The sequence below is a fragment of the Tiliqua scincoides genome, chromosome 2 (assembly GCF_035046505.1).
Source record: "Tiliqua scincoides isolate rTilSci1 chromosome 2, rTilSci1.hap2, whole genome shotgun sequence".
Lineage (NCBI taxonomy): Eukaryota > Metazoa > Chordata > Lepidosauria > Squamata > Scincidae > Tiliqua > Tiliqua scincoides.
In genome coordinates this window covers 78,825,236-78,841,995 of record NC_089822.1, presented here as the reverse complement: position 1 = coordinate 78,841,995, position 16,760 = coordinate 78,825,236, and the positions used below count along the sequence as shown (strand labels likewise).

The following is a 16,760-nucleotide window of genomic DNA, read 5'->3' as shown; positions in this document are numbered from 1 at the left end:
ATGCCTCTCCACAGCTCCTGCCAATCTGAGCCTTATCAAAGTTACGGAGGATCTCCACATGGCAAGGGAGCACCTCAATGTCAGGAAATACTTCTCATCCTTTTCTACCTAAAATGGAAGTAAGGAAAGCAGGGCAATATCGTTTTAACAAAAATAACTTCTTTCCATTCAGCAGCCAAAATCAGCACATGGCAGGCTAGGAACTAAGACAAAGCAGGCAGAGTGAAAAATGAATTCCTCCCCCCATTTTTGAAGGCATAGATGTGGTGAAGCAAGGGCTGGGGAAATACCTGCATGCCTGGACCAGAGCTTCCAAATATACTTGGTCTTCCTCCCTGTTATGCAAAGGTCATGAAAGAGATCTTGGAACTGTTTAAGATTCCACAAGGGGCTGATGAAGATGAAACCCAGGCACATCTGCTTACTTTTAAATTTTGTGCAGCAGCTCACAAAGAATTATTTTCATGAAATCAGCAGCCAAGTGGAAAATGAACCTGGTAGGCCACCATGAACCAACATAAATGTGGTTTTGTGCCATGCAAGACTGAGTGGTTCTGGATATGGTGGCTGCTTCACACAAACACTTCACCACTAGCTGGGGCCACCGCATGGTCAAATATGAAGCAGACAATGGGGGCCCTACATTCATCCGCATTAACTCATAGATGCAATCTCTACGTGGGTTCTTGGAATTCAAGGTTGAAACTTGACAATTTTAGAAGTTTGAAAATTTAGAAGTTTAACTTAACAATTTTTAAAGTAGAGCTGGGCTCTTATGCCATCATCCTGCAGTGGGCAAGTCCCTACTTCCAATCAATAAGAGCGCTGTCTTGTGCATGCCTACTCAGGAGCAAGCCCTGCTGAGTTCAATGGAACTTACTCCCAGATAAGTATGCAGGATTGCAGCCTGAGTGAACGAGAACTACTGGAAGCAAGCACCAAACCACTGACTCCTCATTCTATTAGTGGGAGTCTAAGGAAATCACGATAGTACATAAGGTTCTTTCATTTTATCCTCACAACCACTATGTGAAATATATTGGAATAAGTCAGGGATATCAAACATAAGGCCTGGGGGCCGGATGCGGCCTGCGGAAGCTTTTTTATCCAGCCCTCAGGTTCTCACCTGCTAAGCAGTGGTGAGGTGTTACTGCTGAAAGGGCAGTCACCATGAAAATTGGGCTCTCCCATATCTTGATCAAGATTTGCATATTTTCTCTTCTGTCATTTGCAGCTAATGACCTCCTAAGGGAGGAAAAAGTGCTTATTTTTGGTTATGACCTGTTAAATGATATCACTTCCTGTCTAATGACATCCGTTCCGGCGACCAGCAGCCATCATGAACGATGTTCAGCCCTCGGTATGAAACGAGGTTGACACCCCTGGAATAAGCAATAATGATGTGACCAAGGCTACTCAGCGAGTTTCCATGGCTGAAAAGATCTAATTGAGGGGTTTGCAAATTCAAACCCAACACTCTAGAAACAGCAGAAACACTCTATGGATCGTTTGAAATCAAGGGCCAACAGAAAATGAGTTTTCCTTTTGATTCTGGGCCAGTATGTCTTTGATTGAGAATTGCCCCCAGAATCTGAGAGTGTCTCTCTAACTCCCAGTGAAGAAAGTTACTACTTAGGCCAGGGGTGCTCAATAAGTCGATCCCGATCTACCAGTCGATCGCCAGGCAAAATGAGACGATCGAAGACTTCTCTCCCGTCCACGCATTCTTGGGAGTGAGCTCCGCCCTGGGAGTGAGCTCCGCCCTGGGAGTGAAGCATCCCTGGGAGTGAGCCCCACCCTGGGAGTGAGTAGTCTACTGGGGCTGACTAGTGAGTAGTCCTGGAGAGGAGCCGCTGGCAGGCTTCTCTCCCGTCCACGCATCCCTGGGAGTGAGCCCCGTTGACTCTCCTGGGGATGACTTACCTTTCCCCTGTTTTTGCAATGGTATGTATGGAGATCTGCCCCCCCCCCAACTTCCATCTGTTGGTTCTGTGAGCAAGGGGTTTTGCACTGGTCTTGCTGTGATGCCTATATAGAGATCTTCCCTCCCCCACACCTTTCCCCTGTTTTTGCACTGATCTGTATAGAGATCTGCTCCCCCCCCCACTTGTACTGGAATCGAGGAAGATCTGGTGGGGAGGTAGATGTGGTATCAGCAGTGGCCCCTTTAAGGGTAAGGCCTGGGCATCCAGCAGAGTGTGCTACACAGCTGCAGCCACTTGAAGGTAATAGGGCCCTCAGGGATATAAGAGCACCTGAGGCAGGAAGGGTTCCACTTATTTATGTGAGTCAGCCTTTTCCTACATGAAGTTCTTTAAGTCCAAGTACCGTTCCACCATGACTGATGAACATTTGGAAGTGTGCTTGAAGCTGGCTGTCAGCAGCTACTGTCCGGGCTATGCATCCTTGGCTGATTCACTTCAGTGCAAGTCATCAAAGTAAACTCAAGTAATTACAAAAAATGTTTATAGTTAATTATGTAGTGTTGTGCAATATTGGCTCATGCGGTTATGCAAGGTACACCAACATACATTGTACACATAAATGTTATATGTTATGATGGCGCGAACATTGTAAAAAAACTCTGGTAGATCTCCGGGCCTTGCTGGGTTTCAAAGTAGCTCTCAAGCCAAAAAAGTGTGAGCACCCCTGACTTAGGCCATGGTCTCTTCCACCCTGTGGTGGTGGGATAAATACTGTACTATCCTTGGTATCAAAAATCTTATCCCACACCATTTCCCAAAGAGGATTCTTGGAAATGTATTCGGCTAGCTTAACAAAGAAAAGGATTTATCAACTTTTCACTTTGCTTATTGTAAGAGCACTCCAAAGAAGTAGAAGAATGGGATGAGGAGAAATTCTTGTGAGAACCATAAACAACACAGGAGACTAGAAAGTATGCTTGGAACATTTTTAGCCCAAATGTGTCCTTAGGGTTAGTTAGTTCAAAGAAAGACTGTTACGTTATTCAGTTTATTTGCTGGGTTGCAGATCAAAATACTTCAGCAGGTTAAGCCCACCGATGAAGTCAATCTCAGATCAGAAGTAATAAAGTCTACACCTGAAATCATCATTTTGAGAAAAGAGATTCAGTTTAAGAGGTTGATGCACTCATTTTTCACCCCACATCCTGTGTTGCCACTTCTAGGTGATTTGAGAAGCATTCCAAAGAATTAACTGTCTATGGAGCAGCAGTTGACTTTATGATACAGTTGATAATAGAAACCACAACATTTTCCTTCATCAGAACTTCAAAAATTTAAGCTCCTTTTTCTAAGAACAGAGGTCCTAAGCTACATTAAACAAGTTCATTTAAAAACCATCATACTAAATAAAGCAACAATGAGCACAGTCTTCAGAGTGTCATGCACTCTGGCTGCAATCCTCAGTAAGCGTGCCAGCACAAGCTTCATTCTTGGAAGTCTATTTGTGCATCACTGTATTTTTGCAAGAAAGAGACAATGGATTAGATTCAAAGAACAGTGAGCAGAAGTCAACATTCTTTGTAAAGGAGAAAAGAAGACCGAATGGACCAGTTTCTAAAAAGAAGATTTTTGCAAAAATGAGGGATAAAAATGATCAGAAATGCATAAATAAAATAATGGTGCATTTATATTAAAAGTGTGTTGTTCATTGGAAAAGGGAATGCGAACACCCAAAAAGTCTATGTGCACTTATGCATAACGCATGCCATACAGTCATATGTAGAATGGATATTAGTATTTCCCACTAGATAGAAATTCAATGCTAATTCTATTAATCAACCCTTGCAATCATGTAAATGTACTTTATAAAATGCCTTGCACCACATTGCCATTTCAAAATCCAGTTTGAACAGTCACAGACACTCATGATTGCAGCATTACTTATAGAACTAATTCTTGCAGGATGAAACCTGTTTAATAGTATGTGTGGAAAGAACTAAGGGTATATGTATGCCAGTGGCGTAGCTAAGGGGTGCAGGGGATAGCAGTTGCACTGGGCATCAAACCTTAGGGGGGTAACAAGTTGAGCTTGACACTAGTGATCAAAATTATGAAAATGTTGGTATGTATGAATAATACCATAATGTTAGATATCATTGGAAAGGTAATTTAATGCAGAGTGCAATGAAACAAACTGCACTGGAATATCTGTATTCTATCAAATGTTATGACCAATTAACCAGAAAATGATGATAACTGTCTTATGGAACAAAAAGTGGATTTGCTTACCTCCAAACTGACCTATGAGACTGTTCTAAGTGCCATTGAGATGTTATTATGATACAGTACGGAAACAATAACGTTTTATTTATTTCCTTAATTAAATTAGATTTTATCATGCAGGGGGGCTACAAAATCTTCTTTGACCCCAGGTAGCAGATAGATACCTTAGCTATGCCACTGACTGGGGGAGACAGCAGAGCAAGTGGGTGGTGAGCTGCTGGGGGGAGAAAGTGGGTTCCTCCCAATTTTCACTTTTTAAAAAGCCTGGGCGTGATGTTACTTCTGGTTGTGACATCACTTCCAGGGCAACATTCTGAGCTTGGCACCAGGCTACACGATCATTAGCTATGCCACTGATGTATGCATGTATGTGTGGAAGGAATTAAAAAAACAAGCTGGATGGGGGTAGGAGCAGCCTATGGTTCTTGGCCCTCAGAGATGAAAAGACCAGAGTTTAAGAAAGCAAATACAAACTCCTATAAGCAAAAAAAAAAAAAAAAGCCAAACTAGCACCTGCTTCTTCAAACTATTACAACAAGAGAAAAGGAACAAGCCCTCATGTCACTGTTTTTAAAGCTATGGCAAGCCTCCTTCTATTGCAATATAAGCTTAGAAGGGCAGATTGTGTTTCTTCTCTTCAGCAGTTTTGTAACTGTTTTCTGCCCAAAACCTACATTGTTTCTAATATTTCCTTAGAACCTTAAAAGTACAATTTCATGAAAGGAACAGCAAGATTCTTGCCATAAAAGACTGGCAGCCTGACTTCCTGGAGTGGAGAAGCTTTGAGAGGTGGCTTCCTGGGTTACAGCACTCTGTGGACTTCAAGAATCTTTTAAAAAAAATTAGTCACTCCCCTGGAGAGTACAACTCTATTTTATCCTATTTCTTGCTGTGTCTTTATCCTTTATGTTGGCAAAAAGACAAGACTGCAAACTGGAGACTTAATGACACCTGGACTTCAAAAGACTTCACTTTATTTCAACTATTTTATTTTTCTCTCTTACAACACTCACTTTGATACCACTGAACACACTATTATCTTCAACTAATTCACCTGTTCGTCTGATAACCGTGCTGCTCCTTAATAAAACAAGTCAATTCTTCAAAGAGGGTCACATCTCCTTGCCCTACAGAATTTCTCTGCCTTTTTATTTAGTAAACCTTGCAATTTTCCCCCTCCCTAATAGATCTATTCACTACTATGTATTCAATCTTATCTGGGTAAATTGTATACAGTGTAAGTATATGCACGTCTGCACTTTGATTATATCACACAAAAAAACCAAGTGACAGAGAAAAGTAATGTAATATACATGTACATATATATGTATATGTATATAATAGCCATACTGCGGAAAAGAGTTTTATAAATACTAAGAGTAGAATCCTAAGCATGTCTACTCAAAAGTATTTTTGCTCATGTCACAAATAGATCTGTTTCATTTCAGGAAAGGAAATGGAATGTGTGAATGTTACTCCAAATCAAAATCTATATGCATACATACCAAGAGAAAGTCACGCTTTTTGACGTGGCAGCTCTCCACAAATGGTAAGGAGTTTTTGACAGTGGAGAAGACTACAGTTGTCTCATCCATTTTCAGAAAGGGTACAGCTTGAGGATGACTACTCCATATATGCTCTGAATATTTGATTTGGTTTTGAATATGTATTTAGAACTCTATTGCTTGCATGCATGTGGTAGTAACACTTTATAGGTAGACAAACCTTATCAAAGTCCTTTGCATGGAAGCCAGGGTGATCACATTCTCATAAGCCTTATCAAGTCCACAGATGAGACCTTTCTATGCCTCAACGAAGCTGTGTGGCAGATACAGAAGTAGTGTCAGCAAAGCTAATGTAGAAATGAGAAAGGATTGTGCTGTGGGACCATGTGGGTGGAGGAATCTGAGACAGGGAATATGTAACCGGAAAAGAGATGGCTGAACATGAAAGAGGAAGGGAGAGGTGAGACAAAAACAGACTATAAATACAGTTTAGGATTCAATGTTGCAGACCTGGAGTAGACTGGCTGGTGGAGTTCATTTGTCCGAATAAATTTATCCAAAAGATGAGCCAGTTTTCATACCCAGGTCACAAAGGTGAGAAAATTGCATCGCCCTAGCCTAGCCAACAGATATCCAGAAGACAAGGGACAGGGAGAAGTGAATGTCCAGCTGAAATGATGCACCTTGCTTATGAGATAGAAAAATTTACTCCGAATTTATATTTCTTCAAGAAAATAGATTTGTCATGGCACTTGAATATGAAACTTTTTCAGTGATCCTTTTTATATCAAGTGCAAAATGATAAGAAAAGCTATTTTACACAAACTATACAGATGGTTACAAATGAACTCTTGCCGCAGACTTCACTTTAGCACAATAAAAGATCATTTAGAACAGGAGACAACAAAAGCCATACTCAAAGGCCTTTCAACATTCATAAACTCGGGGGGGGGGGAAGAGAGTCAAATAGATATTGGCTTCCCTTGGGTACCATCACCCTTTAGCCAGGATAAATAGCACGTGTCAGACTAATTTATCTTGCTCCCTCACTCACAAGAGTGGAGATTATTTCTGTGGTTTAAGTACCCTTTACAACTGCTGCAAACTCGCCTATGAACCTATGTCTGATACACAGTTCAGCATAAAGTAAGTTTCAATAACTTTAATTCTACAAAGCCATAGGAAGAATAGTCATCAGGAGGGAAAAGCATCTGGTACTCTGTGTAATAATACAAAGAAGCCAATGTTTTCACTCTGTAGGTAACCTTTGCATGGCAACTAAATGGGAAACAACTGCAGGATCCAATTAAGCAATATAAGTTCTGGAATGCCTTCACACAAATTCATATACTTCCTAAAGAAAGTAGAAGTTTAATAGTAAAAAAATTCATTTCTTTAAGCATACTGGAATTCCCAAGCAATTTCAAAAATGGTTTGGAACCCAAACCACTGAAATAATATACTAAATATTTAAAGAATACATTTCGAAGTTTATCGTTTCCTGGCAGAAATATTGTACCTGTGCCCTTGCGTGAACTTCCCCAAGGAGTCCTGAATATTGCTGTTCCAATTCCTTCTTCTGCTTCAGCCAACAGCTTTCCTGCGCTTTCATCTGTTCAGCTACTTTGTTAAAAGTGTCTTCCTGGGTCTGCTGAAGTTCCCTCATGGTATCCGACTTGTTCTTACAAACATATTCAAGGTGAGATATCTGCATGATTAGTGTTAAGATAATCCTTATTTAGTTCCTTTTATGGGTATTCCCAGTCCTAATTTAAACCAGGACTTCTGGAAACAGGTTTAGGATCTTGTGCCTAAACCAACAGCCCAAAGGGAAATCAAGCACTGCTCAATAACAGCAAAAACCAGCTACCCTGATTTCTGAAGCAGATGTCATTAACAAACAAGGGCTCAGATAAGCTAGTTTCTAGGTTTCCCTATCTTTCCAACTCTGCAAAGCCTTTGCAGTTAGTCCTATGCAAGAACAGGAAGCAGGAAGTCAAGAGACAATTGAAGCAGAATCCTTACTCCCATGTTAGCTGCTGAATCAAGCAGAAGGTAAACTTACTTACTGACTCTTCCAATGTCCAGTTCTCCAAACGTTTATCTACTCAGTTATCCTGTTTTAACCTTTATTGTTGCAATGCAACAACAGGTTCCAAATAATGGATCAACGAAGCACTCACTCTTTGTGATAGGCACATAGCAAAGTGACCCATAGTTTGCAATCTAACATGATTAATTGTGGAAAAAACAAAGAATCTTGTGGTACCTTAAAGACTAACCAATTTATTATAGCATATACTTTCATGGACTATGGATCCACTTCAGTATGAAAAGTTATCTGCAGTTGCAACTCACACACATACATTCTCTCTCTCGCTCTCTCTCTCTCTCTCTATACACACACACACACACACACACACACACACACACACACACACACACTCCTACCAAGTGAGAATTGCACTTTATGTATCTGATGAAGTGGTCTATGGTTCAGGAAAGCTTGAGCTATGATAAATTGTTTAGTCTTCAAGGTGCTACATGACTCTTTGTTGTTTTGCTGCAACAAAATAACACAGCTACTCCCCTCCAGGAAGTTATTAGGGCAGTGGTTATCCAAGTCCTACTGGGACTTTGAGAACCAGGTAAGTCCTTGCGGGGATGGAGGCAAAGGCAACACAGCAACTGCAGTTCTGCCATGAAGAAGGGACTTTCAAATATACCTGGGGGGTTAGTGCTGGCCATCAGGAGGGTGCAGGGGGCTTATTGCCCCCTCCATAGGCCTCCCCACTGTGTAGAAAGGCTGTTATTTCCTATTGCAACCCACTTTTGGGTTGTGATCGCAAACTCAGAAATGGGTTGCGATCTTAGATAACAGCCTTTCTACAGTGGGAAGGCCACTAGCAGTGGGGAGGCCCACAGAGGGGCTGCAAGTCCCCTGCACCCTCCATAATGCCAGCATTAACCCCCTAGGCACATTTGAAATTCCCTTCTTGGCAGTGGCACTGCAATTGCTGTGATGCCATCGACTCAGTTGTGGTAATTTCCTTTAAGAGGAATGGCCATCTTTCGGTTTCTGGTCTAGAACCACTGCATGAGAGAAAACAAGAAATTAAGATAGTTAGGAAAGGTTGTAAGGCCCTCATGCATACTAGATGTGCCATAAATCTAGAATTCATATACAACATTCTCTCAGAGCCCCATCCTATCCAAAGCTGGTGCAGCAGGGCTGCCAGGCCCTAGAATTGAGCAGGTGGGAGGTCTCCTTTGGGTAAGGGAACATTTGTTCCTTTACCCAGTGTTGAGCCCCAGCCTGCTCAATAGGGCTACTTGGGTCTGTGCCAGCTAAGTCACTGGCACAGAATTGAGAACCCCTGTGTGAACTTTCAGGCTTGCGACAGGGGCTAGGATATGGCAGAAGCCTCTTCCACCATTCCTGCCCCCATCCTGGGCCTGAATTGTCCCCTCCCCCATCTGAAACACCCCTTCCCTCTTCTGTTCTGCATTTCCCCCACCCCTCCACTGTTCAGCACAGCACTTACCTGTCCCAGCAGCCAGTGGGTGGGATGTGGGGTCCTCAGGATGGGGCAGGCCTTCCCACTGGCGCTACGTACTCCCTGGGTGTCAAAAAGCACTTTACAGTGCTTTTACAATAGCCAGCAGCAGTGCTGTGGCAAAAGCACCAGCACCCTTGGAGCACAGGATTGGGCTGCCCATGATATTGTTCTGTCTCTAATCTCAGGGTCTATTTATTTTTTAGAGTAGATACAGTAGTAACAGCAGGAGTTTCCATGAGGGTGAGTTTAGAGGCAAATAACATTCCACATGTAGCATGGATAAAAAAACTACAGGAATTCTATTTACACTATCTCACAAAATGGTGGCAAGGCTCCCCTCCTGCTTTTAATACACTCTAGGTCCCATCTAGGGAGCTGCATGCATGCAGTTGGAGAAATCAGTCTTGGACATGGCCGTTTTCAATCACCTCGCCTATCAGGCATTTATTGAGTAATTCATATGGTCATTCCTCCCTTGGGTAGAGACACTGGCAGAGCTTCAAATTACCTTTTCTCTTACCAAACTGTAATAACATTTTTATTTCAAAACAAGCTTCTTTAGTGCTTTCTGTTGGTTATTAGAGCTTTCTGAGAGCTTACTTATTAGAACTAGCTTCTTAGCACTTACTATTCTCACTGAAGGGCCTCCCTTGAAGAAAATGTTTATCTTTTTTAAATTCATGAAGTACTCATAATTACATTCTGCATTATATTTACAAATATAAATATAATCAAAGAGCAACTGCCATTTCTTGGGAACACCTCCCCCTTACACACTCCAAATAATTCCTCCTATTCACAGGCAAATATTTTAAGGATGATGTTCCTTGAGTCAGTGCATTTTGTTTCTGTTTTATGCCGAGATAAAGAGTTGGTTTATTAGTGTAAATGACTAAGTTCTTTGAATAGCTTCATCAGTAAGATTAATTTATTTTCTTTTAATTAGGTCCCTGTGGCTAACACTGGCTAGTAGTATTAGCAAGTCCTGCACAGAAGCTGGAGCTTAGAGACTTCATACAGACTTCAGTCACATTTACATGCCCACAGCAATGGCATCAAACTGAGCTGTAGACAAGCCGTAATTAACGGTATTGAATTATTAACATCCAAATTCTTTTTGAAATAAGATGAATGTCAGTCCTTTTTAACGATACTGTGATGTGGACAAATGTCACTGAATTTAATAGAGGAGGCTGGTGCCCGAGGACAGTACCTTCTCATTAGCCTTGTTGAGGTCTAAGATCAGGGCATCAACATTCTCCTGTAAGACTGTGCAAAGCTCTGGCCAGGAGAATTTATCCAGGATGCCTTCTGGTTGTTTTATAAGAACGCAGCCCGCTACCAAGTGCTGATATAAACTATGGAGGAAGGTTAGCTTCTCCTGCGTGATGGGATTTAACAAACAAACAAAAAGAGTTAACTGCAAATATTGCCAGAGTCCAATGAAATGTGTCTTGTAAACAATAATGTGAGTGTTCCAAAGGACTATATGACCTATGCTCAAATCATTAGTCAAAATCAGAAAATAGATAATTGCCCATTATCCATACCACAAGGAAGTGATCCTGCAGACACTTTCTGTAAGCTAGGGAGCTAGCTCCCCCCTACCCCGAGTAACGGGCACAATCCAGTGCATTAAAAGATTTGCAGAATTCAACCTTTGATTATTAAACAAACCACAACCAAAACATTTTGCAGCTATTAATGGAAAACTAGAGTTGTATAATAAGAGGCCAGATTAATGTTTTGAATGAGGCTACACTAGATGCCACATGTGTGGTTGCTTCGCAAAATTAAAAAAAGCAACTGTATAATATGTCTAGATCCATCCCTTCTTCTCCGTAACATTTAGTAGAATTTACCTGTGCCATAATATTCCATATTTCCCCACTTCCATTCTGTCCAGCTGAATCAGTGGGGGGGGGGGGGGGTGATGACACAAACTTTGTGACATCATGACATGAAGCAAGTTCTATTCGACATTGGCCTAATTTAGGCAGTTCAACAAATAGTTGTTTGATCTGAAACCCCCAATGTCTATCATTAGCTACAGAGTCTACTTTATAGCCTAGCCCTAGACTCTATAGTAATTCTTCTGAACTTTCACCAATATTGAGAAGAACTCCATCCTGCATAGTTTCACTAAAACAGTTTAAAAACATTTATTTTTTTAGCTCAAATCCCATACCAAAAAACTACAGCCCTGATCCAAAACCCACTAGATTTGATATAAAGATTTCCACTACTTTCAGCATGGATTTAGACTAGATACAGTCCAACTCAAGACATTTCCAACCAGACTTTATAGAAGACATTAAGAATGGAATTACTATTGTGATTTTTCCAGTCATATTTTGATGTTTAAATATCTCATGAGAAACCAACAACACACAGTGAAATATTAACAAAAGCACTTCCACCCAATCTTTCGCTTCCCCTCGTTAATTTAATCTGTCGCCATTGTGTCCTTTTTGCTTGGACTGTGATAAACCAAGCATGGTAATCATCCATTTGGCCTGAAAAAGGAATCCAAGGACCCAGAATCAATTCACACATGTTGAACCCAACCACAATACTGTAGACATGCTGACTTTACAATATAGTCAGGCTTCTAGTTTCCTCTACTTTAATCACTATCTGATGAGTAGAACAATTCCAACTGATTCATATGGACACAATTTAAATCCCAGACTGTAAGAAGGGTGGAAAGAATGTTTCCTTTTTACTCACTTGGCATTCCTGCTCATATTTGTTAAGAGTAATGAGCTCAATATGCAGCATAATTTAGATAAAGAATAAAACAGTTGATGTACCTAGTGCAGAAAAACTTGTGTGTAAAGAAACTTAACTGCAAGCAAGCTATGTATTTTTAAGATAGGATAAACATCATGGTGGAAAACATGTTCCAAAATAACACTTCATGAAACAATTATTATGCACAACATACCATAATCAGCTGCTACCCTAAGAACAGGAAACTAATTCTACTTTGTTGGTGGGCAGGTAAAATGACCTGGATCCTATATGTCTGTTACACTTTTGGTTGTCATTTGAAACAGTTAATAGCAATTAGTGCCAAGGGATTAGAAAGCTAACCTACTCCAAATGCAGATACATTCCAAATGTGTGTATTTACAGTCTGCTAAGCAGTAGCTAAAAAAAATTCCCAAGCATGTTTCTTTAAATACACTTATGTCCCAGCTCTCTTCTCAAGAGCATCGTAATATTTTTTAAATGTAAACAACTGGATGGATTTTAAACAGATGAAGTTGAGATTTTTTTTTTAAATTAAGAGGAAAAAATCAACTTGACAGAAATGAAATTACACATAGATATTGCAAAGCACTCATCTTAAAATTATATGGGGAGGGGGTGAGCAAACCCAAGTCTACAAAACTAACCATCTGATACATGTAAATGTAAAAACTAAGATTAAAGGTTTTTTGACAGTCGTCTTGTTTCTATAATACCTCCACATCCTTCTGGTAAGCCAGCGTAAGCTTCTGGATTTCATTTTCAAATTCTGTGGTACGCACTTTCTCCATCTCCCAGCAGTGAACTACATTCTGTAGTTCCATTTTTAAAGTAGCTATTAAAGAGTCTCTATCTGCACACTTGGCATACTGATGGTTTAACTCCTTTTTGGCATCAGCAAGGTTATTTTGAGCTTCCTAAAATGACACACGAAACAGGAAAGGTAACTTTATGTCATAAATAAAACCTTCCTATGTCTGATGGCCTTGGAAATAAGAATCTATAGTCAAATACACATTTGATCATACCAGATAAGAAAACAGATCAGTAGTAGATATATTAAACTAAAATCTAAAAACAAGGAATATAAGGGATGCAAATTATAGCCCAATCCTATTGGGGCCAGCTGCCAGCAGAACATGCATTCCATTGGCGGTGACTGCTGTAAAGCAGCCATAAAGAGCGCTCCAGCAGCACGTACACTGAAGTAGCATTGGTGGGAAGGCCAGAGCCTTCCCACACTTGCCAGAACTGGATTGGCTGAGGCAGATACGGCAGGGGAGGCAGAAGGGGTGGGGAAGGGTGGAATGCAGTGAGGAGGGTTGAAACTTGGCAGAGAGGGAGTGGAAGGGGGCAAGGAGAATGTGGGGGGGGGATGCAACAATGGTGCACACCAGTGATGGCGCACACTGGATCCTTTCCCCTCTGTGGGCAGCCTCTCTGCTCTCTTTCTATACTCAGGCTTATACCTGTGAAGGAGAAAGGACAGGATTGGGATGTTAGTTCTACTATTAGATAACTCCTCCCCCCAAACACTTGCAAGATGGCATTCTGCCAGTAAAGAGAGACACCATAATGCAGCTATAAATTTGCCAGTCTTAAATAATTTATTATGAGCAATCCTGTGGAAGCCAATGAAATATGTGAATACAGGATTATAGCCACAATCAAGTTGGCATGTACTAGAAAGAAATGCATCGGGATGAACCAGTTATACATGTTAACATTTCTATACCTGAAGTTCTTGAGTTTGAGATTTTAGTTGTTGTTGGGAAGAATCAAGCTCTTTTACCATCTTCTCTGACAGAAGTGTCATTTTCTTTAACTAGCAAAAATTATAATAAACAAAATATTAGATTCCATGAAATGTTCACAATAAAATGACATTATAGCTCCTTCGAGACAAACACCTACAATGTTCTGCCGCGTATCAGTAAACTCCACTGAACAAATTGCAACTTACTTCTGAGTAAATGTGCATTGGAATAGATTGTCAGACCAGTAAAACCAAATCAAGTTTCAGACCATTTTTCAGTTGTTAATCACATGGGAAATGGAGACTTTATGTAACAATCTTGCCTATTTAACTGTTCGCAAAATTGCTCTTCCAGCAGACTTCCCTGTTTTGATTTAAGGCAATTACAACTTGCTGAATTCAAGCACACTGCAATAGCCATAATAATGACTAACTGGCTTCACCATCACCATAGCAGTGTATGATTGGTGAGCAGGTAAACAAAGACAACCACAGCAGATGCTGGTGTTCCTCTCTTACAACTGTCAAAGTTGGAAGGAGGTAATTTCACCATTCATTGTTGCAGATATCCAAAGCTGGCCAAGGCACTGATCTGCAGAAGACTGTACCACCTCAAAAGGTACTAGGGTACAGCTTCCCAGTCTCCAGCATGCTGCAACACCCCTGCACACTGCAAACGCAGTGCGAACCTTCCAGAAGCGACTGGCAATGATATCCTCACCAGTTACTTCCAGGTTTTCTGGTCTGATGTGACACTGCAAAGGATAGCAAGAGGCTCAGGACAGGCTGGCTGGCTTTTCCAAATGTGCAAAATCCATGCTCAGGAATTCAGTTTGTTGAGCCAAGCCTCTTATCATCTTATATGGCGTTGCATACTTGGCTGCTGGCAGCCACCCCGCAGTTCCTCAGGGCGTGTCCCGCGACTCCCCTGGGAGCTGTGCCTCACACTTTGGGGACCTCTACTCTAGAGGGATTACTTGTTGGAAAATTTCCCCCACATTCAACTACCTGCCCACATGACATTCCTCTGCAAGACTATATTACATAGAAACCTGTGTATTTGCTTTGGTTTTTACATAAAATACAAACAGGCCTTTGGATGTCAATATAACCAGGGATCATTTAAAATTTGGCAACACCACATCTATTCAACACACAGGTGCATATGCCTATTTGCTGACTGCATAGAACCCCTGGCATTGTGGCTGTGTCATCTCTTGCGACATCCCTTTAAAGTAGGTTTTCAAATACAGAAACTGCCTGCATTTATGAGCAAAGCTGGTTCTGTGGAGGTTTTATGGTAGGAATTGGCCCTACACATCTAAGAAGGTGAACACATTTTAAATATCACAAGAAGGGGCAACAGTTAACTGATTTAAGTGCAACACACACTAGGGTAGGTATTCTTTCCTAAATTTCATTATAGAGCACTTATAGATAACATTCTTCCCAATGAAGGGCATATTGTCATGGAATTGATGGAGGAATGAAATTTATGGGATACTGGTAGGCTGGAGAGCAAGGTTTGGACTGGAGTTCATGGGAGAGGTCTGGGAGCTGGGGATTTTTTTTCTTAAGTCTGTGGCCACTACATACTTCTTCTAAACCCTTTCTTGCCTCAAAACATTTGTGCTTGTGGAAGACACTACCGCACGCTTCATCTCCACAAATGCAACGAAATTCTCATATGTTTTGGTCAATACACTGAATGGATGCATTCGTAGTCCATTACACTTCTGATCACGATGTCACATTATACTGTGTTGGTTCTTGTCAGCCTCATCTTTTGCTGCTCAAATAAATTTTCTATTCCTATCTATCTGTTAACAGTGACAGGATCCTAGAGCATGTAACTTTCGATTTATTCAGACTTTTAAAACAGCGTAAAAAACAAGGTAGCCAGTTAGGAAGGTAACACATCCAAAATGGCAGATGCTACTTTGATCTTGGTGAATTTTTATAGCTACATACCAGTACAAGTCCAACAAACTGTGTAAAAATAATAATAATGAACTAATCTTTAAGGAATATCCCACAGATTCTCTCATGTTAAAGGGTTACTAATTACATTAAAGGAGAAGAACTAGAAGACAACAGTGCTATCAACACAGAAATGTAAAAAGGGCATAGAGCTATCCCATCTGCATATCAGGAGGGCACTCAGTGGTCTCTGGCTCCATATGACAACTTCAGGGTCAGGCACATGCAGCCCTACTGGGAAGTCTCGTGGCAGGTCATCAGTTGGCCCTGCACTGCTTGCGATTCATTTTCCTTGACAGTTCATTCTTCTTGCTGACAGAACACTCTTTCTGCTTTCTTAACAGCCACCCCCTTGGTCTCCCCACTGCTGTCTCTGGCATCGTTTCACAACAAAACATGTTCATAAGCCAAAGCCTGCTGAGTTGACTTTTCAGTTGTGCTGAAGATCAGGTGACATTCATCCTCCCAAATAACAATTCACAGCAGATATCATGTGCCTAGCCACTGAGCTGTTGTGTGCCCTAGGCCTCAGAGGGCTACAAAACATGTGGACTGTCAGTGAGAGAGACCTAGCAGTGGTCTGACTGTGTGCAGACAGGTACAATTGTTTCCATAATGACTTTCTCTGCCCCGAGAACAAGGTTAGAGGGCACAAAACACCTCAAAAGAAAAGGATATCACATTTTCAAATATTAAATGATAATTTTAAAACTATTTGGTCAATTATCACATTACAGTTGGTTCTAACACTGGTAAGTGTTTTTTAAATATTATAGTAGAAACAAAAGTATTAAATGTTGACTTTGCCTTACTTTTGTCAATTAATAAATTGTTTCTCATAATTCATAATATGTTGTTGGTTGTTCAATAAAACTTCAGTCCCAGGATGTAAAAAAAAGGAACAAAAAACCAACTAGCAATTTACGTTACAGTACAATCATATACATGTTTACTCAGGAGTAAGTACCACTATATTTAATATAGCTTACTTCCAGGT

At 40.8% G+C, this 16,760-nt stretch overlaps 1 protein-coding gene across 1 annotated transcript in view; it reads right to left on the bottom strand.

Annotated features, from left to right (window-relative positions):
• Positions 1–16,760, bottom strand: part of CCDC171 (coiled-coil domain containing 171) — a 121,171-nt gene that overhangs the window by 39,501 nt on the left and 64,910 nt on the right. Inside the window, exons 10-13 of the mRNA XM_066612584.1 lie at positions 13,763–13,852; positions 12,744–12,944; positions 10,487–10,654; positions 7,233–7,421 (exon numbers count right to left, since the gene is read on the bottom strand). Coding sequence (XP_066468681.1) covers positions 7,233–7,421; positions 10,487–10,654; positions 12,744–12,944; positions 13,763–13,852 — 648 coding nt within the window. The remainder of the gene's footprint in view (positions 1–7,232; positions 7,422–10,486; positions 10,655–12,743; positions 12,945–13,762; positions 13,853–16,760) is intronic.